This window comes from Carex rostrata, chromosome 9, assembly GCF_964058835.1.
Source record: "Carex rostrata chromosome 9, lpCarRost1.2, whole genome shotgun sequence".
In the NCBI taxonomy this organism is placed as follows: domain Eukaryota; kingdom Viridiplantae; phylum Streptophyta; class Magnoliopsida; order Poales; family Cyperaceae; genus Carex; species Carex rostrata.
This window is the reverse complement of record NC_135926.1, coordinates 11224220-11251689: the sequence shown is the minus strand read 5'-3', so window position 1 is coordinate 11251689 and position 27470 is coordinate 11224220. Positions and strand designations below refer to the sequence as shown.

At 32.4% G+C, this 27470-nt stretch overlaps 2 protein-coding genes across 2 annotated transcripts; one reads left to right on the top strand and one right to left on the bottom strand.

Moving 5' to 3' along the window:
- Nucleotides 1-5273: 5273 nt before the first annotated feature.
- Nucleotides 5274-6167, top strand: LOC144559668 (transcription factor bHLH162-like). The gene is made up of 2 exons (XM_078308769.1): nucleotides 5274-5471; nucleotides 5802-6167. Exons 1-2 carry the CDS (start codon nucleotides 5352-5354, stop codon nucleotides 6117-6119), a joined length of 438 nt encoding a protein of 145 aa, XP_078164895.1. The 5' UTR covers nucleotides 5274-5351; the 3' UTR covers nucleotides 6120-6167.
- Nucleotides 6168-22271: 16104 nt separating this feature from the next.
- LOC144559432 (VQ motif-containing protein 4-like) lies at nucleotides 22272-23268 on the bottom strand. The gene has a single exon (XM_078308456.1). It carries the CDS (start codon nucleotides 23145-23147, stop codon nucleotides 22548-22550), a length of 600 nt encoding a protein of 199 aa, XP_078164582.1. The 5' UTR covers nucleotides 23148-23268; the 3' UTR covers nucleotides 22272-22547.
- Between the last annotated feature and the right edge of the window lie 4202 nt (nucleotides 23269-27470).

Sequence of the window (27470 nt, the reverse complement as noted above, 5' to 3'; positions counted from 1 at the left end):
AACAGGGGCAGATTCATATATATGGATGAGAGTCAATTGATCTCTATTTATGTTCAAAATGAATGTGCTTATACAATATTTTCTATATAATTTAGAGTAAAATGTTGTGAGTACTGACTAAACTGTAAAATTAATTCTCGTACATAGTATGAAAATTTTATATGATCAACTCTCAATGTGTTTTTCATCTCCATGACTTGAAATAGATAAAGAAACAATTTTATAAAGAGAACATTTTGTATAATTTCATTAATATTCTTAAAAGGAAAGCAATTAAGGAAAAAAGTTAAAAGAGTTAACCGAAATTTTTAAATATACTCTCAACCAAAAAAAAAACAAAAAAAAAATCAAAAGATCATTGTTTCTAAAAAATTCCATATTTATCAGAGCCGTAACGACAAGTGGCAAAGTATTCTTGGGGACCACCATGTGTCATTGCGGTCCCACAAAACTCAAAATTTTCATTTGTTTCCATTGAAATTTAATATATTTGTTTCCATTGAAATTTAATATATTTGTTTACTAATTTTAAAAATAGAAAGAATAATTAATAATTTGAATATGTTAGAAAGAAAATCAAATCAAATACATAAAACATCTTATAATTTAGATGTACTATAAGGATTCTGAAACATTTTTCAAGCATGATTTTTCTCGACTGTAAAATTTTTTTTAACTATTTCTTGGTGTGTTTTGGGAAAAATGTATGGAATTTTATTTTATTTTTCATATTTTTGAGAAAAAAAAAACTTGCTAAACTCCAATGGCAAATTAAAATCACCTTAATTAACATAATTTTTTTAAAACCTAAATTCTAGAATAGTTAGGTACAACTTTAGAGCTTCATTGACTTGAAACTTGAAAGTGACCTATTTTAAAAACCTAAATGCTTACGCGTCAAGTCTTGAGCACTGTCTTTTTAATGAATTTATTAAATATAAGAGTCTCCCAACTTTATCTTTGAGATTCATCATTCTAATTGTTTTTCTATTTAGAGTAACAAACAAAAAGTGGTTCTCATTGCTTTTGAGATTCGTCATGTAATTATTTTTCTATTTAAGTGATAGACGGTAGTTCCTCAGTTGTACAATTTAAAATATATTAACAAAACAATCTCCCTTGCTCCAAGCGAAAACGCAAGTATAGTGACAAATAAATAGTTCGGATTTGGTTCGGCAGGATCAGAAGTTCGTAATTCATGTATAATTCAGTACAACAAGGAAGAAAAAAAAAACCCAAACTCCCCACCCCTCAAAAAATAAAATAAAATAAATCACATTTTTTTGCATTTTTCTCATAAATAATTCGTGATTCGCGTTTTATTTGTGAATAAAATATCTTTTATATTTTTTTTGCGTTTCATTCAGAATTCGAATCATAAATATATATATAAAAAAAAACGCAAATTATTAACGAGTTTATCGAGTTTATTGTTACTATGAACCCAAATACTTGATTTGGATACGTACACATTTTGATAGGACATGTTTAAATTCATGCAAAGCACAAGATAGATGTGGAGAGAGCATTTTAAAAAGAGAAAAATTCAGGATGTGACTAGACCAAATTACCCTCCTCATTATCACATGCAATGAATGTGGTTAATATGTCAATATTTACACATTAAGATAACTGTTTATATTATTATGACATGTATATGTACCAGTGAAAATGGAACCAAATATTTATATTATTTATATAGAAAGTTGTTTTGTTAAAAAACTTTTAGTATGATGTTTAAACTTTGATACAAGTGTTTATCCTAATTCATGAATATTTCTGTACATAAATTCAGAGTAAAACTAGGGTGTTCTTTAAGTTCACCAAACTCTTTGGTGAACTTAAGTTTAAAACCCATCAAATCGGCTTCAAATGACGAATTTGAACCGTTGAAATCCGCCTACCTTACGAGTAATGCATTTACATGTAAAAAAAAAAAAAATTGCATAGAGTCAAGGGGTCAAAAAAGATTCAAAAAATGAATGCATTAAAATTAATTTATTAACCTTCTAATTTTGACATCTTAACTTTATACTAAATTAATTCAAATATTTAAAATTTTCACATATAGACGCATCACTCGTAAGGTAGACAGATTTCAACGGTTTGGATTCGTCATTTGAAGCCGATTCGATGGGTTTTAGACTTAAGTTCACCAAAGAATTTGGTGAACTTAAGAACACCCTAGTTTTACTCCATAAATTCATATTATAACTGAATCTTTTGCACATTAATTAATTATGGATCTATATAATCTTCTAAAAAGGTAAGGAATGAATGATGATAAATTTTGTTAAAAAGAGAAATTTGCCGAAATGCATGAAAAAGATGTATATGTGCTAAAGACGAAATGCTAGAAAAATGAATAAATACTGTTGTTAAAAAGGTGAAAAAGTGAAAAAACCAGAATAAACCAATAAAGAATGGCATTTGTATTTTATAGTTGAAGAAGTGAAGAAATTGCTTTTTGTTAGGATACATGTGTTGGGGTGTTCAAATGGTTCGGTTTTTTTGGTTTTAACTGAATTCAAAATTTTCAGTTTAAATGAATTGGTTCGGTTTAGATTTTTCAAAATCGACTAAATCAAACTAGCCGATTTATATTGGTTTGACTTTAATTTTATTAATGTTATAATAATTTCATTTAATCGAACCGGATCAAATCAAATCGAACTTTAGAAAACTTATTTAAATCATGCAATCAGAATACCAATAATTTTTCACTTACTGGAAGCATATATCGTTGGATTGTATTTAATTATCACACATAACATGCTTCTATTAATATTGTTTTAAATTAGGACCTCATTTATACTATCATAAAACAGAAAATTGTTTGTTGAATACTTTCAACCGCTTCATAATTTGGCAGTTGGATCTGAGCAGAATATTTGTTTAAAAATATATATATATATATATATTGACTTTCGGTACTTCAATGTGAACACACAGAAAGCTCGTACATATTAAAAAAAAAAAAAAATCCATGGAAGGTTCTAAGCTCAAATTAAAAGAAAAGAAAAATCCATCTAAGATTCTAACCTCGGATTTACACACTACATTATGAATTTTTCGTCCACCTATTGATAGCATTAGTGGAAAAAACGTGCCGTGTCGTGACTAACATGCTGTGATTTTGGTCTCGTGTTGTGCCGTATCGTCACCAAGTTAATTTTTCACGTACCGTGCCGTGCCATGATTAAAATATCAAGGGGTGATCACACCACGTGAGTCGCACTGTGCCTAAACGTGCTGTGACCAAACGTGTCTCGCGTGACTCATGTGACCATTTAATCATAATTTAAATTAGTTTATTCATGATTCATCATTTAATCGATATCTAATGATCCTAATTACACGTGGCTCGCGTGACAACGTGTTGTGCCGTAACGTGACTAGATCTTTCACATGATGTGTCGTAACGTGCTAAAGTTTCAAAAGATAATCATAACACACGACACACAAATCACGACACGTATTTGACACTCGTGTCATGCCGTTCCGTACTATTCCGTAACGGAGCAAGCTCTGCCGTGCTATTTTTCACACACTACCTATTGATTGCTCTCAAGTAATCTACATAACTATCCAATTTATGAAAATCTATAGGTGATCTGTTAACGTGGAGGCCCACTGGGCTTCTCTAAGGCCCTGAAATCAAGGTGTTTTTTTAATTTTTCTTTCAAAAATAAATAAAATTGCAAAATAAAATCTGTAACATAGATCATAATTGTTGAATTCATGGGTAAGAATATGATTGTAAACTTCCGATTTAATTTTTCTATTCCAAATTTCACATTCCATTCAAATCCAATCTAATTCCATAAATCAATTCTCCTTTTCCCTTTTAAAGAAAAGAGAGAGGAGGAAATGGAAGTGCTGCACAGCTGCAGCCAGTCAGTGTGACTTGGCTGCCTACCTTAATAGATTCATCCCAATCGCAATATCAGCCGTTGGATCTTGGTAGATCATCAGATGGACGATGTGGATCTGACTAAGAGAGGTTCTGTTGCATTGACTAACATCATCAGTCAACCTGACAATCTCTTTATGTCAACATCCACACGCCTTCATAATATCCCTTCTCCTATTACGAATTCTACGTGGACTCGGTCCAACGTGATCGATGTGGATTAACAACCAATATGCATGCCATATTGCCATCTCAAATATTAAGTATAAGCCACGTATGTAATAAAATATATGAAGCGCAATTTAAAATACTTTATTATAATTTTTTTGTTTGGAATTAAATAGTACTTCAATGGTAACTTAAATATATAAAAAAAATGTATTACAACTTTAGAAAAACTACAACGAATTAAAACCAATATTAGCTCGTGTAACCATAGTAACCAGATACTCAATTAATTCGTGAATTACTCGCGTTTAATTTGTTTTTTTGATGTTTTCAAACCGAACACCTAATAAAAGGCAAAATAACGTATAATACGTTTTATTTGCCAATAAGACGTGTATAAAACACGAATCACGAATTATTCATGAAAAAATGCGAAAAAAAGTGATTTTTTTAATTATTTTTTAGAATTTTTTTAGTTTTTTTTTCTTCCTTGTGATACCGAATCATTCTCGAATTATATCTGAATTATTACTAAATCACAAAATTTTAATTCCGCTAAATTGAACCTAAATATTCATTTGTCACTATGGGTGTAACAGCATCATGAATAGACCGAGACTATATGTAGAAAGTGAATTCCACACTCTCGAGTCAAAACTCAAAAAGGATCCACCGCAAGTGTCGACACTCGCTTTTGCAACAACTCCGAATATTCTCAGTTTTCAATAGTAATATTCTCTATCGTATTTTCTTGTCACATATATATATATATATATATATATAAAACTTGGCTACAGTGCTATGGGGAGCTAAGAGGCCTCCCGTGCTACGGCTCAATATTTGACTTTTTAAAATTCTAACGGTTGATCCGAACCGTTCATCTTGTTCTCCATATTAATATGTATTTGGAGACCAAATTTTACATTTTTTGAAAAATTTTACTATTTTTTTAGATTTATTGAATATTGCTGTTTTTTATGGTCCAGATTTATCTGAAAAACAGCGATTTTCAATAAATCTAAAAAAATAGTAAAAAAATTTCAAAAAATGTAAAATTTGGTCTCCAAACACATAGTAATATGGAGAACAAGATGAACGGTTCGGATCGATCGTTAGAATTTTGAAAAGTCGAATATTGAGCCGTAGCACATGAGGCCTTTTAGCTACCCATAGCATATTAGCCAAATCCATATATATATAAGACCCTAGTGCTTGTGTAACTGAAGCACAACCTGAGCTCAGTATAGAGATATCGCATCAACTGCACAAAATGGAGAGCTGCGGTTGCGCGCCCTGGAAACCAGATCGGAAAACCATGGAGAAGAACCGGCGAACTTATATCAAATCTCTCTACTCTACACTCGAAAGCCTCCTTCCGAGCGCAACAGAGGTTCACAAACTTCATATATATTTGTATTGTGTAATCTTTATATTATCAAAATATAAGTATTAGTGTACATGAATTTAGTTCATATAAACAGAAGAGGTGCAACAAGTTGCAAAAGGTTATTTATAAATTAATAAACAGCAATTATATATGTAAATGATCTGAGCAGCCTCAACACTTTTCTCTCTCATTTATTTTTCTTTTCCTTTTTTGAAGTTAAAAAAAGGACATGTAACTAGATAATTTATATATATATGATGGAAAATACACACGTAAACACACACACACTTTATAAAACAAGAAACATGCATATTGATTTTTTAAAATTTCTAGGATGGTTTCGCAAAATCAATACCGGACTCTATAACCGGGGCAGCAGACTACATAAAAGAGTTGAGAGAGACGGTCGAGAAGCTTAGAGAGAGAAAGAGACAACACATTGCCTTAGACTCAAGTACCAGCAGTGTTCAAGATCTCTCCGTCGGATTAAAAGCGGTAAAAGTGAATATAATTTCCAGAAATAATAGCTCCGGGTTTTACAATACGATTCGTTTACTAGAAGAGGAGGGAGTAGAGGTATTGAATGCGCACTTACCGGCCTTTGTACCTGAGCTATCGGTACATAACATCCATCTCTTGCTCAGTATGTAATGTAATGTAAGCTTCTTGTAATAAGATGTTTTTTTCCAAAAGAAAAGGGTGTAATGAAGTATTTTAGCTTGATATAACATACATAGCTTTTACTCTTCTCTGCAAAAGAATAAAATATTATATTAAAGAAATATGTAAATATTGAGATTACATATTACAAATTTGAAGAGAGAAAATTCACAAGTTCTGTGATAAACATAAAATGGGCCCCCTCTAACATTTTGGGCCAGATATCAAAGCCCAAGTCCTCCTTTAAGTTAAAATTTTACTTGAAAAAATTGTTAGTATATTTTGCACATGATTATTGATTTTTAATTTATTTATCCACACAATAAATTCTCCAAGTCAACTCAGCATGACATGGCGGAATGCTTAGATATAATATTTATATATTTTTATGTTTTTCTTTTTCTTTTTTCTTTTTCTTACTCTTTTTTTAAGGTAAATCAATGTAAATACTTGTACCATCTTGTTCCGTGCCTACAATATCCATTTTCTGTAAATATGCAAATGCAGAATGAATCTTTTACTAAGAAATAAATAGCATAATTATTCAGTAAGATTTTTTTCTTGTGAGAAATCCTTGGCAGTAGCTGTCAAGTCATTATTCAGTAAGATTTAGAACCTCAACATGAAAATGAATAACATAGTATTTATTGGTTTTAAAGGGATATTATATTTTGCTTGAATTCATCACTCTAGAATACCTCTGATTATTCTTTGCCAATAAAAAATAAATGTGCGGATTCATTTCAGTTCGGACAATTATTTATTTTTCTTTCATCACTTCAGTTCGATTGTACAATTAATTTTGTAGAGGCTACCAATTAATTACAGCATTCAGTAATAACTCAACATCTCAAATTGAAATTACAATCCATAGAGACATGTGGATGCCGTCTATCCAATTCCTTCTGATCCTATACAGTATCTCATCCACAGCTTTTCTTCTTACAAAATCAGCTGTACCAGTATCTTTGGGTGCTTCATCTTTTCAGAAAAAACCTTGTTGTTCCTTTGCTTCCACAGATTCCATAATGTGCACATGAACAAGAATGCCCATTCTTTTCTTTGCATCGCCCCCACTGTTATTTTCCAAAGATTTTTCCGATGTTTGCTGTACCGAGATTTCCACTACGAGTACCTCTTTCCCTTACTCCTTGCTATTTCTGGCCACACTGATGTTGCATATCTACACCTGAAAAATAGGTGATGTGCAGTCTCAAGACTGCAAGCTACACACATTACACATCTCAGTTGACAGTGCATTCGTCTCCTCGCCATAAATTAGACTTTTACAAGTAACGAATATGTGTAACAAGTACGTATCTAAATAAATTAGACTTTTACATATAGAAAAATATCAAAAAAGATGCATATAATTAAAAAAATACATAATGTTTGATTGGAGTCATTAGTGGATCACAATATTTATGTAAATATAGAAATTACGTATTTTCTCCTTTAAAAATCATAATATCATATTTATCCTTCTAAACTTTAAAAAGTCACAAATTTACCCATTTTAATGTCTTTTCAATTAAAACTCATTTTAAATATTATGAAGTACCCATTTTATCATTTAATTAAAAATAAAAAAATTCTATCATGTTTTAGAAAAATACCAGTCATCTAATGGGATGGTTTTTGAGGGCAAATGTGTCATTTCATTCTTCTGTCACTTATGTAGTGACATTTAGATACATGTTTGTATAAGTGTCAAAAGTAGAGAAATGACTTATTGCCTCAAAAATCAAGTAATTAGAAAATTGATATTTTTCTGAAATTTGGTAGTTCTTTTTTTTTAATGAAGAATAAAATATTTACTTCATAAATTTAAAATAATCTATAATAGAAAAAAAGATAATAAAATTAGTAAGCATGTGAGTTTTTGAAGTTTCGACTGATAAATATGATATTATGAAATTTAGAGGGGGGAATACATAAGTTTCAAACTTTTGAGGGTATGCATGAATTACCCCAACTATTTAGTAACGATGATAACAAAAATTGTCTTTATAACATTTCCATAAAAAAAAATATATATATATATATATATAATTTTTTGTGTCCAATTTGTATTAAGATGCGTGCACTTCATATTAGAATCCGTGCGCATCTACTTCAATTTCTATGCACATCAATTTTAATATTGATCGGATGGTGATGGAGCTCATTGGAACTAAAAGTAGGTCCGATGTCCATCGAACCTACTCTGATCTCAAACTCTAAACAATTAAGAGTAGATTTCATATCCATCAAACCTATTTCAATTCGATGAATTTAACCACTGTCCGATCTGCATTAAGATATGTGCACTCCGCATTAGAATCCGTGCACATCTACTTCAATTTCCATGTACACCAATTTTAATACTGATCGGACGGTGATGAGCTAGTTGGAGCTAAAAGTACCAACTCTGATCTCAAACTCTAAACAATTCAGAGCATGTCAAATACCCATCGGATCTACTTTGATTCGATGGATTTAACCACCGTTCGATCTGCATTAAAATCCGTGCACATCTACTCCAATGCCCATCAATTATCTTCAAAACTTGTCAGCCCATTAGAGTGAACCTGTATTAAATTATACGTGTAATTTATTTTTAATAAGAAACTTTTCAGTCATTATAAGACATTTGATTGATTGAATGCTGTTGATTAAAAAGCTGAAGTTGTCACTCTTTGATGCTGTAATAAAAGCACTGGCATATTATTCTTGCTTTGCTAATGCTGCCATTATTTATTGTAATATTGAGAAATGACATAACCTGATGCAGGTTGCAAAAGGCCCAGAAATTCAGATGCATGATCCACGAATAATTGCCTCGTTTAATATGCTTTATAATTAGAAAAATGATTATTGCAACTTATGTTCTAGATGCATTCTTTATCTTCATATTAAAGTGTTCATACTAAATACATTGCAGAGTGAGTCTATGGTACTATGCATATCACGGATTGTTACCGTGTTATGGCTCTATATTCAAGTTTTTAAATCCTAACGGTCGATCCGAACCGTTCATCTTGTTCTCCATATTAATATGTGTTTGGAGACCAAATTTTACATTTTTTGAAATTTTTTTACTATTTGTTTAGATATTTAGAAAATCACTTGATCTGAAAATTATGGACCATCCAAAAACAGTGATTTTCAATAAATCTAAAAAAATAGTAAAAAAATTTCAAAAAATGTAAAATTTGGTCTCCAAACACATATTAATATGGAGAACAAGATGAACGGTTCGGATCGACCATTAGGATTTGAAAACTCGAATATAGAGCCGTAGCACGGTGACAAATCGTAATATGCATAGTACCATAGACTCACTCATACATTGCATGTATTTAATTTTATAAATATCTATTATGTATACATAATAGACAAAATATGAATGAGTCAAATACCTTCACTTTTAATTTGTTCATTATTGTCTCCGTTTTGTTAATTTTAACAAGTTTAAATCTTAAATATCAAAATGAAATTGTTATATATGATATATATGATTTTTTATGCATATATATAAGATTACGACACTTCAAGTTTGTTTTATTTAAAATTAAGAATATTTAAAAGTACAATAGTGTGGATAAATTGATAGACGCTGACTGATTTACATAAACATAAGAAAAAAAGTGATAATTTTTTAAGTGTATATAGAGCAATTAATATAGATCACATATAATGATTTTATTTTAGCACATGAGTTCTATTTTGATTATTATAAAATTTTAAAAATAAAGACATAATGAACGCACAAAAATTGAAGGCATTTGAATCCTCCTCACATAGAGTGGAAAAAACGTACCGGGCCGTTTCGTGACTTTAGTCTCGTGTCGTGCCGTGCCGTGACCAAGTGAACGGTGACACGTGCCGTGTCGTGCCGTAACCAAAATGTTGCGGGGTGGTCACGGCACACGAGTCACACCATGACTCGCGTGCCGTGTCCAAACATAAGTTACATTTCTCTTCGGAAGAATTATAAGAAAGTATAAATATAATTTTTAGAATTTTTATTTTTAATTACATAAAATTGAAATAACTATCAAGTATAACTATTTTTTGATTTTTTTTTTAAATTTGACATATATATATATATATATATATATATATATATTCAGTGTTTAAAATTTTAATCTGGCCAACTGTTGTAGCTTGGGCGGCCATTTTTATTAATATTCTTAAAAAAATAGAAAATTTTAAAAATGCCCCTCTCTCTAATTTTTTTTCATACATGCCCTGACCGCCTGGGCCTGGGGCGGCCCAAAACAGCTAGTGAGGCGCCCCAGGGCCCGGCGGCCCATACCTTAAGTGAGGCGCCACCCCCTGGGGCGCCCCACTAGTCCTGTGATTTAAACGCATTTTCTGCCTCTGTCACTTCCCGATCTCAGACCTTCTCTGGAGGCGATAACTGGGGAAAATAGGTATGTTTTTTTAATTATAATAATTAGTAATTATAATTATAATAATTAGTAATTACTGTTCCAAATTTACTGTTGCACTTACTGTAGCATACTATACATTACTGTTGACATTTACTGTAGCGTACTGTACATTTACTGTTGACCTGTACTGTATCGTACTGTACATTATTGTTGGTATTTACTGCAGCGTACTGTACAATTACTGTAGCAATTGCTGTACACCTACTGTAGAAAAATTGTAATTTTTTTTAATTTTGTTTATTTATTTTTCAATTAGTCATTTATTAATGTACCCATTATTATGTCATGTAATACTTGTAAATTTTTTTTTTAAAATGTAGTTTGTTAAAGAAGAGATGTTAGTTGCACTGTATGTCGGCGGCAAGCTAGAAAAGGGATGAAGATGGCGTGCATTACACGAAAGAAGTCGCATTTGGCTTCGAGATTAATGAAAATACCACATTTGAGGAACTGAAGCAGCTAATATACGAAAAGACATCTGTAAACCCCAACAGGTATGAAATAGAGTTGGCTACACGGATTGACAACTCACGTGGGGGGGGGGGGTAGACCTTACTTTGTTAAGTTTCCAATAACAGATGCCAATTTGTGGAGAGTTGTGTATAATCAATTTGTAGCTTGTGGGGTCCCGGTAATGGACATATATTCGAAGAGGGTTCCCCGCACGAGGGCTGGACCTTCAAGTTCGGCTGGGGCTGGACCTTCAGGTTATGACAACCAGGGGTACCATCAGCACTCCCCTTATGACCACCAGGAGTACCACCAGCAATCCCCTTATGACAACCAGGGGTACCACCAGGAGTATCACAGCCCCGGTAATGACAACCAGGGGTACCACAACTCCCCAGAAAATACTGAAGAGTTACCACTACCACCCAGACAGACACCCATAATCCCTAGATTTCCAACTATGCCAGAGTCAGGACCGGTACCCGTTAATCGAAATGATGTTGATGTTGATGTTGATGCTATTGATGCCGTACCAGAAAGAGAAATGGAAACGGGGGATGAATACCAAGGGGTTTGGGAAGATGATGACTTATCAGATGGTGATGCAAATGTAGCAGGGTTGTCCAGGGCAAAAAAATTCCCGATTAGAGGTCGGGGGAATAAGCATCCGGTTGCCACATTCAACGACACCACAGCTTTCGAAGAGGCAGACATTAGTTTCTTTGGTCCTCGTGTTGTATACAACAAAGAACTTGCCGCAGGGCAAGTTTATACCAGCGTAGACGAGCTTGTAAAGAAAATATATGAGACTCATGTTCACGGCAACTGGGAATGTATAATACACAAAAGGGACCGAACAAGGTTAGTTGTGCTTTGTTCAACTCACCCGCACTGCGAGTTCCGCCTTTTTGCAACCCCTGCGGGTTCAGGGGAAGCATGGATGATTAAGAAGTGCGAACCACCTCATACATGCAAGTCTGCGTCTACAAGGACAGACCATTCAAATCTGATAGCATCACTAATTGCCGATGCAATTGAGGAGGACATTAAGCCGAGAAGGGTGGTAGAGATGACTAGCAGTTTTGCAAGGGTACATGCATTTCAATTGTTTACATATATTATTGTACTTTAAGAAAACAATTTTTTTTACTACAATTGTTTACTTACATTATTCTATTTCCTTATTTTCTATGTAGTACATGCCAAAGGCAAATCTCTACTTAATGAAGGTGGGGAAAAATAATCCCCGAGATGTCAACGAAGATCCAGCATACGAGAAAATATATCAATCCCGGGATGGAGGTTGGCGTTGGGGAATTATGACCACCAACGGATCCGAGTCGCTGAATGCAGTATTCAAGCAGAGCCGGATGTTGCCTGTGGCTGCAGTTGTAGAGGACACATTCTACAAGTTAAATGCCTGGTTTCAGGAACGGCGTGCTAAGGCCGCAGAATTAATAAGGATGAACCAGTCATTTTCAACAAGGGTGGAGGAGAAACTAAGACAACACAGAGACAAAGGTGCAACCATGACCGTGATCCCGATGGGTAACGATGGAACAGAATTCGAAGTGCAAAATCCAAATGAGTACGTTCCTACCACCCGTAAACCAGACGGCACTATGGCGTTTGTCAAGAGGGCTTGCAAGTACGTGGTTAAATTCGGAGATGCCAGGGCGGTAACCTGTACATGCCAAGGACCCCAGCTAAGTCACATACCCTGCAGTCACGTGATGGCGGTATGCCGAGTGAGGAACTACTGTGAGGATCACTATGTTGCTGACATGTACCGTACCGATTACCTTGCTTCCACTTGGGGTGGATCTTTCCATTCTTATCCTGATCAGCATGAGTGGCCTGCATATGTCGGAGATAGAATATTACCTTCAGAAGGATGGATAAGAAAGGGAAGGAGGAGACACAAGCGTATTGTAATGACCATGGACGAGATGGGTGGTAGGCGACCGTCGGGAAATCGGGCTCGCCGTTCTGTTTCCGACAGGCGCAGGGCAGGTACGTAGAATTGTACAAAATTTATTTATGCTTTAATTATATTACTAACTGAATTGCATTGTTACATTTAGATGCAATAAACGAACACAACGAAAGAGAAAATGCCAGAGTTGTTGCTGAAGCAACCGGTAGAACACAACCCCCTCCTCCTGTAAGCCAATCATCTAGTAGCCAAGCCTCTACAAGTAATGCCGCACCTGCCACTGGTACCAGAAGAACTAGTCGTTTGTTAGGTTTATTCAGACGTGGTGGCAGATAAACTTGCTATTTTGCTTATGCGAATTGATTTATTTGGTATATGTGTATGTGTATGTGTATGTGTATGTGTGTATGTATATGTATGTGTATGTGTATGTGTATGTGTATGTGTATGTGTATGTGTGAGTTTTTTTGTATGTGTATGTGTATATATGTATGTGTATATGTGTATGTGTATGTGTATGTGTATGTGCATGTGTGTATGTGTATGTGTGTATATTATACATATAGTTCACCAAAGAAATAAAAATAAAAATTAAAGTTATAAAAATTTACGACATCACTTCGTAAATATATCAAATATTATATTTTTTGGCATACACATACACATATACATAATATTTTATTTTTTGACATACACATATACATAAACCCAACACTTTTTTCAACAAAATTATTCAAATCAAAATACTAAGATTTCTCAAAAAAAAAAAAAAAAAAAACCAAATTACTAATGGGGCGCCCCAGGGGGTGGCGCCTCACTTGGGGTATGGGCCGCCGGGCCCTGGGGCGCCTCACTTGGTGTTTTGGGCCGCCCCTGGTCCAGGCGGTCAGGGCATATTTAAAAAAAAATGAGGAACAGGGTTATTTTTAAAATTTTCTTTTTTTTCAGGGATATTAATAAAAATGGCCGTAGCTTGGGAGAAGGTAGAGATGAGTGTAAGACAATAGCAAAACAAATATTTACAAAAAGACAGAATCTGATCCTGTTTCCCACCAAAACACAAATGGTGCTCTCAATAGGTTGCAAGGCAAATAGCCAATGGAATTAATGGTTTCTTGCCATTCCTAAGCCAATGCAATTTTCCCTTGATCCCAAATTCTCCCACTAATTAATGGTACTTAACACAATAATTGGCAATTAGAAGAAAATTAAAACAAATAATAAGAAAATTAAAAGTAATACAAGGATAGAGCTTGCGAGATAGTGAGCGAATCTTAAAGTTGAAGAATATTGTGCTGATTGATAGTGAAAAAAAAAAGCCCCAAATAGTATTTGAAGGAATGAAATTTGAGAATAATTCGACGAGATTTAAAATTTGTGATTATGATATAATCTAAAAATAATTTATTATTTTCGTAAAGTTAATTATTTATTAAAATATTGATATTTGAAGAAAGCAAATAAAAAAGTATCATTTCTTGAATAATTTAAATATAAATCATGAATAACACATGTATTGCCTAAATTTTTATTAATATCACTGTTAAAAAGGAAAAAAAAAACTACAAATTATGAAAAATTCAAAAAATATCAAGGCCTCCAATTCAATATGCAGCTCCATTCTTAAAGGAGCACAAATTGAATTGGAGGCCCCCAAAAAATTAAAAAATATACGATAATATACTGATAATTAAATTTTTGAGGGACTTCCAATTCAATACCTGCCTAGCTAGCAATGAACTCAATTACTATACAATGACATGCACAGTGTCACCCTTGTTAACTATTGTTATCACTATCATAACGAGAATCATAAATTATTTATTAATTAATTATAAAATTACCCTTGCGTACCATAAAATTAGATAATTAATTGGGTCGGAATCACAACATGGAACGGTGGTGACTTAAAGAATTTGGCACTAGACATCCCCTGCTTGCTCTTTTCCATTTTTTAATTTTAAGAATGTTTTCAATTCCAGCACACTCAATTCCATTTTTTTATATTTTATAATGTTTTTTATGTATCATACATATTAATACACAAATTATCAAGTTAATATATATTTTTTTTGTGTCATTCAACAGCCCATAGGCCAAAGAATTTAGTATTAATACCCTCGTTATTACAGCAAAGAGTTTCTTATATTCGGGTTTCCAACTCATCACTTTCCACAGAGAAATCATGTGTATTTTTCATTAGACCAAAGATTAATTCTTAATATTGTATTATTAGTTATAGCTTAAAATTTAATCTAATTTAATTTAACCGAATTAAAATTTGATTTATTTGATTCTATGTGTACTTCAATTGATGAAATTATTTTGTCGGTTTAATTTATATTTATGAAGAGTAAGGCTTAGATGCTATAGATAACATAAGGTTATCCGTGCTACGGTCTTAAAATTATATCAAATAAATTTCAAACTTTGATTTAAGTAACTCAGTAAATTTGTTATATAATGAACTTGTAGAATGCCAATTTTTACTATTTTTGAATTTTTTTTTTTTTTACTATTTTTTAGAATTTATAAAAGATGGTAAAAAATGACTTGAAAATAAAAGAAAATTGTCAATAATATAATCCATTTTTTTGCCATCTTTTATAAATCATAAAAAATAGTAAAAATTAGTATTCTACAAGTTTATTATATAACGAATTTATTGAACTACTTAAAAATTAGTATTCTACAAGTTTATCCATAGCACGCAAGTCTTATTCATTTATGAATGACTCTGAATCCTCTGCCCCTTGGGTGCAAGAATTTCTTGTCCCTACAGTCACTGTGTGTGAGACCAGTCACTGTTAAAGGGGACCGATCACTTTTAATTTTTGAACTGAGAGCCCACCTTGAACCCACACGCAATAACTCTGAAACAGGCCTCCGGGAAGCAGAGGATTTGATTCCTTTATGAATACAGAAGAGGGAGAAAAGTGAAACTCACAGTGTCATAGAATATGAACGGAGGAAAGGGAAAGGAATTTGAAGGGCTTGGAGCAATTAAAGCTGCTGCTATTCATCTGATCCATGCATTGTCAACACAAACAAACACAGCCTTTTGTTTTCTTGTCTTCATTGCTTTAGCTGGATTCGGATCTGATGTGACAGACAAAACATCACTACTCCTGTATTTTGTCAGATGGAAATCATTTTCAAAATTTCTATTAACAAAATTTTAAAATTCCAGGTCAGCTATAATGTACTGGGCCCCACTATACAGAGAGGTTTCCACTGTTGTTCTGTACAACCATGCGGTCTCAATTTAAGTTTTGTGATCGATTTCTATTTCTTTTCTCTGATCTTTTTTCTTTCACCGTAATTTTTTCATTGTTTGAGTGATCGTCTTTCTACTGATTGTTTTTCTAACAAACATGTTAGATGATGTCCGTCGTCAGTTGTATTTTCTATTAAACAACTTCATAGTTTTTTACATTATCAATTTATCATACTGTTGTGAACAGAGACTCAGTAAATGTGAACATTACTGTAAGTATGTAACAGAATCTTGCTGACTTTAGCAATGTGAACGGGGATATTGCTTTCTCGCTCATTTTGAATTCAAATTTGGGTTTCACGTACTCTCCAAGTACGATAAGCCAATCTAGACAGTGTAGTATGGTTTCATCTCCAATTAGATTTTTTTACCAATTATCATTAATATTGGATACATTTATGTTAAGCGAAAAGAAAATCACGTAGTTTTTCAGTCAGCTAATATAAAAAGGTAAAAGATTTTTTAATTACCTCATATGATGTTAAAATGTCACAGCTAATTGAACTTGATATATATTGTTATTTCCACAATTGTGATTCTCTCCCTCCAACTCCCAACTGAAGAAAATTTTATGGAAATAAAAATGGGTCACTTTCTTTAAATGCAAATAAAAATTAATTGTTGGTATGAATTTCAAAAAATTTAGGGCGTGTTCGGCCAGATCACTATTCACGTGGGAAAAAAAAAATTCAGTTCAACTGAATTTTTTTTTTTCCACGGGAACAGTGTTTTTCAGTTCAAATCCCGCGTCCGCGCCCATTCCCATTTGTCGGCCGAACACGCCCTTAAAGTGTCGCTAACTGCCACACACGATAGTAGCAGCTGCTTGAAAAGCGACGTAGAAAATACAAACAAATTCTTGGCCAAGGACAGATCTGCACAGCAAAATTGAAAGCTCGTTAAGTCGTACATACATGACACACATGGAATCTGATTTTTTTTTTAAATAAAATAAAATGTACATAAAGAAATTAAATCTGATTCAAACAACGCTTTTTCTCTCTGGTAAGTACGGAACCTTAATATTTGATAGCATAGTCACAACCGAATGGTTCGGGTTCGGTTCAACGAGGTTAAAATTTTATAATTCGAGTATAATTCGGATAAGATTCAAATATGCTCCTTTTCTTAAGAAAATGAGTACCCTTCTATTTCTCCATCCGAGTCGTTGAAAATCGATCGTACGGCTTCAATTACATCTGATTTGTTTTAATAGATTATATTGATATAAAAGAAAAAGTAATTGAAGCCGTACGATCGATTTTGAACAACTCAGATGGAGGAATAGAAGGGTGCTCCTTTTCTTAAGAAAAAGGAGCATATTTGAATCCAATTCGGATATAACTCAAGAATGATTCAATACAACAAGGAAGAAAAAAAAAACCCAAAAAAAAATCGTGTTTTTCTCGTGAATAATTCGTGACTCGCATTTTATTCGCGAATAAAACATATTATACTTTTTTTGCGTTTAATTCGAAATTCGGTTCGAAAACTTAAAAAAAAAACGAATAAAACATGAATTATTCGCATATATTGTTTACAATTTCAAAAAGAAAAAAGAAAAAGAAAAGAAACTTAACGCTTTTGATCACAATATTCGATTCAAAATCAATCCAAACCATCGAATTTTGACATCACATTTGCTATTAATTATATAAATTTAATATAATAATATAATAACGTGACAATTTGTGTGATTTAAATTAGAATTTTTTTTTAATTGAACCTAGTTCACCACCCAATTGGCTATTGGAGCTTGATTGAGCGGTGTTACCCTTACGGCCTTACCCCATATATTTATAATTGTAAAAATAGACAGGGGGCAATAAGAAAAGTTACCCAGTGGAATTTATTTATATTGAACACAAGTGAATATGCTATGCTCCTAAAAAGCTTGTATTCTCTTTTTATCCTCTTCAGTTCTAACAACACATCTTCCTTCTTCTTAGCAATTAAAAAGTTGGTGTGGGGCCTGTGGGCTAGAGCTAGTGAGCGTAAAACTGTCATTGATTGTGGGGCTCACCATTCCCTTTTCTTTTCTTTTCTTTTTAATTTTTATTTCCAACTAGTTTTTATCCTAGAAAAATATGTATTCCGAGTTTTGACTGAATACTTTTTTCAAGGTTCCACTATGCTCGGTAAATTACCCTTTTTATTTTAAAAAAAAAAAAGTTGGATTTGAGGTTTTTTACTTGTATATTATTTTCAGGCCTTTTCAGGTCTTTCCTAATGATCATGACCTCAAATATAACCACTTTTCTGTAATGATCATGACCTCAAAAAAATGTATAATACATTTTGTTCGCGAATAAAATACGAATCACGAATTATTCATGAAAATATATGAATTTTCATTTTTTGGGGTTTTTTTTTTTTTTGCTTCCTTGTGACACCGAATCATTCCGGAGTTATATTCAAATTATTTCCGAATCATTAACTTTTGACCCCGCCGATCTGAACTCGAACTATTTTTTTGTCACTATACTAGTAACATAACCAATTCTCTAAAAGGTAATTTTTTGTGAATTTTTTTAAGCAAATAAAAGAAAATTTAATGAACAAGCATGATATATTTTTCTTCCGAATTTAGAAGTATCGGATCAAATTTTCACAACACATCGTGCACAGGAGATCCAAAAAAAAGTGTACCAAACAAAATATCTGGTACATCACTTTTTTTTGTTTCCTTGTGTTTAATATAGTTTTTTTTTTTTTTTTTTTTTTTAAAAGTGTCCCGAATCAAATTTGAGTATATTGAAAATTCAATTTGGTACCGAGCGGGAACATACAAACTACGTAGCTTTTGATGTTGTGTTGTGATCAGGGGTGGATCTACTGTAGTACGCGGGGGGAGGGAGCAGTCTTCTTTGGATTTTGAGTTTTAGTGGTGATTTATATATTGGTATCGATCGACTTTGTTTCTCCCTGAAAATTTTTTTGCACCCCTCTGGATGTTTGATTTATAATTCGGGTTAAATTTAGTGTTAAAATCAAAATAAATTTATTGAATTATGATTGGTAATATTAATTATAAGTTATAGAATCATAAATTATAAGTCAGGGTATTGAAAAATATAAGTCAAAACATTATTTTTTATCGAATACCCAATTAGTTAATGGGTTTAAATCCGATAAGCTATTTAAAACCGATTCGATATTTTTTTGCTCTCCTGACGAAAATTTTGGGTCCGCCCCTGGTTGTGACAAATGGTGCACTGAATCAAATTTTCACAAAGTGCAACCCACAATTTGATTCGGTTTCAATACTTGCAAAATTTATATATATAAAAATACACCAATCCTTTTATGAAGAACCAAATTTTTATTTACTAAAAAAGGTCCTTTATTGAGTTGTAAAATAGCTAATTTGAAATGTAAAAATTTGTTTTTAATCTAATGACAAAGACACATAATTTTCATATTACAGATCATAAAATTTAAAACTTATAAAATAGAAAAATCTTATGTAATATACACAGAAGTTTATAAATGTGTTGAGCAACTTAATTTCTAGAATTTTTTTATAAACCATAATTAATTTTTTTTTTATGAAATCAACACGATTACTCTTTTTTTTACAAAAATTATAAGAATTGAAATGTCATTTCGGTCCATCTTTTTTATTTTAGAATCAAAATGACAATTCAGTCGGAGACATTTTCATAATAGCCAAGCCTGACTCTTCTTTTTATTACTATTGTAAAGTATTTTTACAGCAACCGAGGTGCTGAATTGTCTGAACAGTATATCTTCTCAAAGTCAAAAACATATCTTAGGTATTAGTCCCTTTTCATATCCAAAAGCTGCTGTACTTATTTTTCGAGGGTTAATTAAAGTTTTGGTGCTGTTTGATAATGTTTCTCAACAGTCGTTTTCAATATTCCTTAATATGCTATTTTTATAACCAAATCCCTGATGCATCATATATTACCAATCTAGTAATAATTCAAGTATCAAACTTTTTGTGCTATTAAAAAAAAAAAAATAGAATGATATTGATAACAAACTTATTTGACAAAAAAATGATAAATGTAAAATATTTTCTTTCTTTCTTTCATTTAGATATATGTGCATTAGATTTTGATATTGATGTAATTTGCAAACCAACATGTCCACCATTGAACAATCTGAAAAATTAATTATTCAGTTTTATCACTTTCTGATCAATTTTGAAATGACTTTAAATTATACGATATTATATGCTCAATATAAAGTAAAACAAAAGATACACTTTTTTTTTTTTTCAATTTTGATGATATGAGTTTGGTTGTCAATGTATTCTTTGACAAGTAAAGACAAGATAGGATACACAAAGTGTAAAAAGCATGATGTGTTGTTCTGTGACTAACAAGTCGTGACTTTGATCTCGTGGCGTGACGTGGCATGATCAACATGTTAAGGGGTGGTCACAGCACACGAATGGTCATGCCACGTGAGTTACGCTATGCCCAAACGTGCCTTGTGTGACTTGCGTGACCATTTGATTATAATAAGTTTTTCTTTTTAAAAAAAAAAATTCACCATTTGATCAATATTTAATGGTCCTAATTACACGTGACTCGCGTGATCACATGACGTGCCGTGATTAGATCTTTCACGCGTAATGCCGTGCCGTGCCAAAGTTTCAAAATATAATCACAATACGTGAATGATTACAGCACAAAACACGCGAGTCACGACATATAACTGACACGCGTACCGTGCTGTTCCCTACCATAACCGTGCCATTCATTAACGGAGCCTGCTCCGCCATGCCATTTTTCCACTCTAAGGATACCATGACAATCACTTAACAATTTTATTAATTTCTGTAATTTAGACTAGAAAAATGAAAAAAAAAAAAAACAGAGTTGAAAGTATACATGATATTGAGTAGTTAAGATTGCTTAATTATGAAGTGACCAGTGTCAGTACTGGATTGGTTTAGAACTATCCACTTAGGGCCTGTTCGGCCGACAAATGAGAATGGGCATGGGCACGGGAATTGAACTGAATTTTTTTTTTCCCACGTAAACAGTGATTCGTCCGAACAGGTCCTTAGCGGTTATAGTATTGTCTTCATACATGCATCAAATATAAATAGTGTTTTTTAACTTGTTACTTGTGATTACTTCCCATATGGTTAAAACATCAAACTCTTAATTTTACTTTTGATAGTGTTAATATATATTATGAAATAAAAAAGTTTATTAAGTCAAGAGATTGTTAAGGAATCATAACCCACTAAAGATATTAACCTAACAGCACTTTCTTTTGTCATTAATTTAGCATCATAACTCTTCTCTTCATAACATAACTAATAAATAAATGTATTATTATCATGAACAATTCAGTTGAGTTGATATTTTTTTTCATTTAATTTAATACACCATTTCTTTTATTGACTCTTGGCATTTATACAAAAAGGGATAGTAAATTAATAAACAGAACAAAAATTAAACAAACAAAAAAAAACATAATGGAATCGCCGTCATCATCTCTACTTAGGAATATAATCTCTTTTCATTTGAAATGCAGGAATATAATATCTTTTCATAATCCACAATCCACTGCACAACATCACTCATTCACTGGTTCATTTCATATATCATGTTAGAACCGAATCACCTGTCTCCATGTGGGTAGAAAATTAAAATTTCTGTTTCTAAAGTTACTGATACGTGATACGTGAGTCTATGGTGAATTTTGACATTAAAAAATTTGATATAATTTTGTCTCATAATTCACCTTATATCCACGTGTCAGTTACTTGAGAGACATGAATTTCATTCCCACAGCTGCACAGGAGATTCGGTTCTATCAAACATGCCTAGCAATCAAAGAAAAACTGTTCTTTCTCAGTGGTAAAATGTGAAAATTCAAAATTGGTTCACCACTTTACAAAATTACATGAAAGCTCTTTCATATTTATAAGATGAATCATTTTTTATTTTTTAAAGAAACAACTGGTTATCAAGCCATGAACTTCCCCATCATAATAAATATGTATCACAGAAAGACAACAAGAATTTCAAGTTATCAATCCAAAATTAATAACATTATAACGCAAAAAACCTACACATTTTTATTATTAAGGTTACAAGTGCATAAATATTTCAATAATGCACCGTGATCAGAAAAAAAAAAAAAAACTGAAAACCCCATTTGGGGCATAATTAATTCCTCACCAATTGCTAATTAGCATTCCAAGAGAGAAAAAAGATACACCATACAATGAAAATTGAAAAAAAAAAAAAAAAAACCAAATGAAAATGGGAAGAAGAAGAAAAACAACATCATACACTAGTACACAAGCTAACTATAACCTTCTAACAGTGTCAACCCGCTTTGGATCCAGCGGTGGGGGACGCAACAGGAAACAGGGGCAAAAGCCTCGGTGGTTCAGCACCACGTGGCGATGGGTGAAGATAAAACCCCTTGTCAGCAATGGCCTTCTCTTCAGCAAAAGTAGCAGCCTGTGACCCAGCCGGTGGCTTGTTAAATGGGTCGGGTACAAGCGGCGTTACCGGGCTGAGAACCAACGATGGAAAGTCCAACATGCTGGGTGAGAGCAAGGGAGATTTGGGCCCCGGTAAGGGACTTAACGAAGCGGGCATTACGTTAACGGGTCGGATAATTCGGAGATTCTTGGTGTGAGCACGGCGTTCATAGAGTTGCTGAGCGGGTTTGAAGGGGGTTTTCTTTGGGGCGGTGGCGCCTGTCGTTGTAGCGGGTTTAGATGCAGCCGAGACGGTTTGCGGAGACCCGGTAAGGAGTTGCACAACCTGCTTGAAGGAGGATGTGTCCGCCTGCACGAACGTTGTCGGGTACGGGTTTGCATTCGGATTCATGTTCGTGTCGTGGGGCTTGGGGGAGAGAGCAGCGGGAAGGAATGATGGATTCGGATTCGGATTCGGGTCGTTCTTCTGAACATCCATCGCCGAGAGAGAGAGAGACAGAGAGAGAGAGTGAGGAAGAAAGAGATGGGTATGTAATCTGGAAGTGCTGTTGGTTGCTCTCTTTTTGGAGTGTGATCTGGTGTGTACTGTTGAGTTGTGAAGTGTTGTGATGTGAGGTGTTGTGTGGGGTTTGGAGTTTGGACTTGGGAGTTGGATTTGGAAACAGAGGAATCGGGGAGTAAATGGGGAAGGAGATCTGTCGTTTAGTGAGCGGCCGTTGATTGAGGGGAAGGAAGAAACGGAGAGGGGTTTAGATTCTCTTTTCTTAACAAGTTTTCTCAGATTTTGTCACGAAATGGAGAGAGCCCTTCGTTGGGTAAAGATATTAACAGAGTACTTTTAACTTATGCAGCGCATTAAAGATTTAATCGAAATAGTATTGTATATAGTTTGTGGGCGGCATGAAGTCAAAACTACTCTGTTAAAATCTTAACCCCCCTTTGTTTTTTTTTATTAGGGATTCTTTTATTTTGTGTCAGCGGCCGACCCAGCAATATTTATTTCTTTCGCTGTATTATACAGCCTAGGTAGCTAGGTCAAAAGAAATAAACCTAGGTAAAGGATATTGACAAAATCATCAATCTATAATTTTTGACAATTCTAACACTATTTTGAAAAAGAGGAGGTTCAAAATTTCAAATGTATCATGATTTCTCAAATTATATATTTTTTAGAATTTTTTTACTATTTTTTTTTACATTGATATAATATCACTTTTTCGATGATCCAAAATCTCATTAAAACAATGATTTTGTACCTATCTAAAAAATAGTTAATTTTTTTTAACAAATATAAAATTTGGTCTTCAAGCAGATTTTATTATGAAGATCATGTTGAGCAGTTCGGATCAAATGTTCGGACTTTGAAAACAAAGATAAAAAATGTGAAGCATGTTGGAGCACAAAATCATGATGTACTTGAACCCTCTTTGATATTTTTATTTTGATTCAATATAAATTTAGGATTTTTAAATTTCTATAATTAATAGATTGTTTTGTATCTAATGTTATTTAAGATGTATTTACATCATATCCCATGCATAAATATTAGTACTTGAGTTAATATTTTTAATTAATTTGGACTGTAATTATAATTTTTAAATTATCATAAATAACTAATAACCTATTATTAATGTCATTTATATGTTTATAATTTTATTCGTACTAAATTAAATGGATACATTGTTAGGAGTAATGTTTAATTAATTGTTTGTTTCCAAAAAATTCTTAGCTGTGCAGATCATGGAAGCCATTAAATTATAAGGAACTTAAAGAACTTAATTGAACAGTTACAAGTGATAGGTTGTTGCTGGTTTAATGTACAATTAACCCCTTAATTAATGAAAAACGTTTTCAAATATTCTAATAGCCAATAGGCTTTAATTAGTTTATCTATAAATAAACGTTTTATGGTAGGATTAGGCAGCTTGTATCTAACTATTTCGTGCAGGGGCAGATTCAGAATTTTCGTTAGAGATGAGTAAGAAAATAACGAATTGGGTTTAAATAGTTAATCGGATTCAAACCCATTAGTTAATCGGACACTAATCATAATTATCAATTAGAATTCAAAAAATTTATCATAATTTGAACCCTAAATTTAACATTAATTACAAACCAAAAGTTCAGAGGAGGGCGCATAAAATTTCAGAGGGGAACAAAGTTGATTCGAACCTAGCTATAAATTTATATAAAATTTCAAAATCCAGAGAGAAACATTTGACCTCCCCTGAACAGCTGAACTAGGCTGGTTCTGCCCTGGTAATGCTTAGCTCTTTTACCTATTTGTCTTGTTTGTACAATTGTACTTGAACATTATTTTGATACGAGAAACTATATGGTAAACTCCTTTTGTCATCGGGGGCAGAATTAAAAATAAGAGTTTTCGGAGGCTAAAAAATTTAAATATAGTGTAATTTCATTTCATATAGAAAGGTTAAAAAATATCAATGCACATTAAAATTACAAAATTTAATGGACCAAACTACACATTTTCAAACTACAGGGATGCTTAGCACTCTTTCCCCAGTGTTTTAGTCATGTTTCAATTGGAATTGAATAAAGTCCTAAAAGACTTTGAATTGATTTTTTTTTTTTATGGTTATTTATTGGATGAGCTAGATTTTCAATCATGATGATTCTTAATATATATAGTGATTAGGGATAACTTATTCACCTCTATAAATTTAAAATATGTAGTTTGTCTTTTATATTTTACGAAAAGTATTTATATATTTTAGTCTTCCTTATAAAATAAATTACATTACAATATCTTATTTAGTTCTCATAATCTCAATTTTCTAATTCTGTCTCTACTACAACATGCTCAAACAAAATCGAAACAATATATTTTTTTTGACAACAAATGCCTATAGGCTTACAAATGAGTTACTATCATATCAAGTGAAAGCAAAAAGATATGGAGTTTCACTATCTAGTGCAACTTGTTAGAACATGGATTCGAACGAGAACGTGGATTCGAGCAGGAGAAAGTATGTGCTGCTTACGAGCTCTAAAAAAAAAAAAAAAAAAAAGAAGAAGAAGAAGAAGAGATTGGGTGCAATCGGACAGCACAGGAAAAACATGATCTGATAGTTGTTCTTATCTTAAATCTTAATGGCAGTGTGGACATGTTTACATGGAGAGCAACATATTTTACAAGTCATCCACTATAGTCCAAAATAAGGATGGCAACCCTTGACTTCGGAGGTTTTTCCCTTGTTTTTGCATAAACATCTGAAAATAAATCTGCTGTTATTTCAAAGGAATAACAAATACCTGTTATTTAGATTCCAACCGTTGAATTACATTATGATGCGCGCATGAGAATATTTTAATGGTTGGAATCGTAATAACAGGCTCCTGTTATTCCTTTGGAATAACAGCAGAACGCCTACGGGCCTTGATGCTAAAAAAAAGTGTTATACAGCAAAGAAGTTACTTATATGCTAACAGTCTCCAGTTGCCTTAATACAGAAAGCCTCCATTCTCCAGATAATAAAATTATCTCATACAAGCATCGTGTTCAGGGGTAAAAATGGTATGGATAAAATATTCGATCTGTATTTGAAAAGTTAGATATGAATATCTGCATGAATATAAATACTGATATAATTTTATATTTTAATTATCCGTATTCGAATAGTAGATATATATCATATATTTTAATATATATTATGAGAAAATTGTGTCACTTATCATTATAATGAAATAAATATTATGAAATTTAGTATTTCTTTATATTATTTTAATCAATATCTAATCCGATATGATCCGTATTTATATCCGACTGACATTCAATCTGTATCTATACCCAGAAAATTAAAAAGAAATATAGATATGGTTTTACCACTATCCGCTCCGTTTTCACCACTAAAATTCGACTCCCCTGCAATATCTTTTGCATTTGATAATTAACTTAATTAACACATATAATTTAAGTTGGCAAATTCCGAAATTTAAAAGTTCAGACATTCAGATTCCTACACTAATTTGAGAATTACGTCCGGACTTTGAAAAGACAATATAATTTTTTTCAGTAATCAAAATTTAGCTTCTCAAATTGTGGCCATATTTTGTGGACTTTGAAAGTAATTAAGAAATTGATATTTTTATAGTGTAACATCATCTTAATTATTATATATTAGATTCATTTTTCCCCTTGTTATTTTTTAATCAGATGACTTTTGAGTTTTGAATAATATTTCTCTCCAATTTAAAAAATATCTGTAAGATACTAAAATACAATATTATTCTTAATATATATAATGTTCTTAATACTTCAAAAAACAATATTTATTTGTGCTCAAAATTTTTTGAACATAAAAATAATTTTATTTAAAAAAACGACTTTTCGGAACAGCTCGTTTATTGAAATTCTGAAATCAATTTCTAAAATATAACCAGAAACTTAATCAATTTAAATGGGCCCATGTCAATTTCGAGATTCAAAATCTGGTGCGTCATATTTTTTCCATCCACTTTAGGCCGAAGGCCCAAAACCATACATACACAAGCGAAGGCCCAAAAAATTAAGATGATTTAAAGGCCCAAAAAATCAATAATATTCAAAAGGTCACTTCAACCCAAAATTCTCAAGATGTAGCTCAAACAACCCCCCAAAAAGCGTTTAGTTACATTTAAATAACCAGGTAATTAAAACTAATGATAAGTAAATTTGCCAAAAGCAGGGAAAAAGAAGGTGACTAAGAATAATGGAAGTTTCTGGAAAGGAAGAAATTTAAATGAACCATGCATCATACAAAATTTGATGAACAACATTGAAAGAGAATATATCAAAATA

Coding starts and splice junctions, on each gene's coding strand:
- LOC144559668 (XM_078308769.1), top strand. CDS start 5,352: ATGGAGAGCTGCGGTTGCGCGCCCTGGAAACCAGATCGGAAAACCATG. Junction 5,472..5,801: donor TCCTTCCGAGCGCAACAGAG/GTTCACAAACTT, acceptor TAAAATTTCTAG/GATGGTTTCGCAAAATCAAT.
- LOC144559432 (XM_078308456.1), bottom strand. CDS start 23,147: ATGGATGTTCAGAAGAACGACCCGAATCCGAATCCGAATCCATCATTC.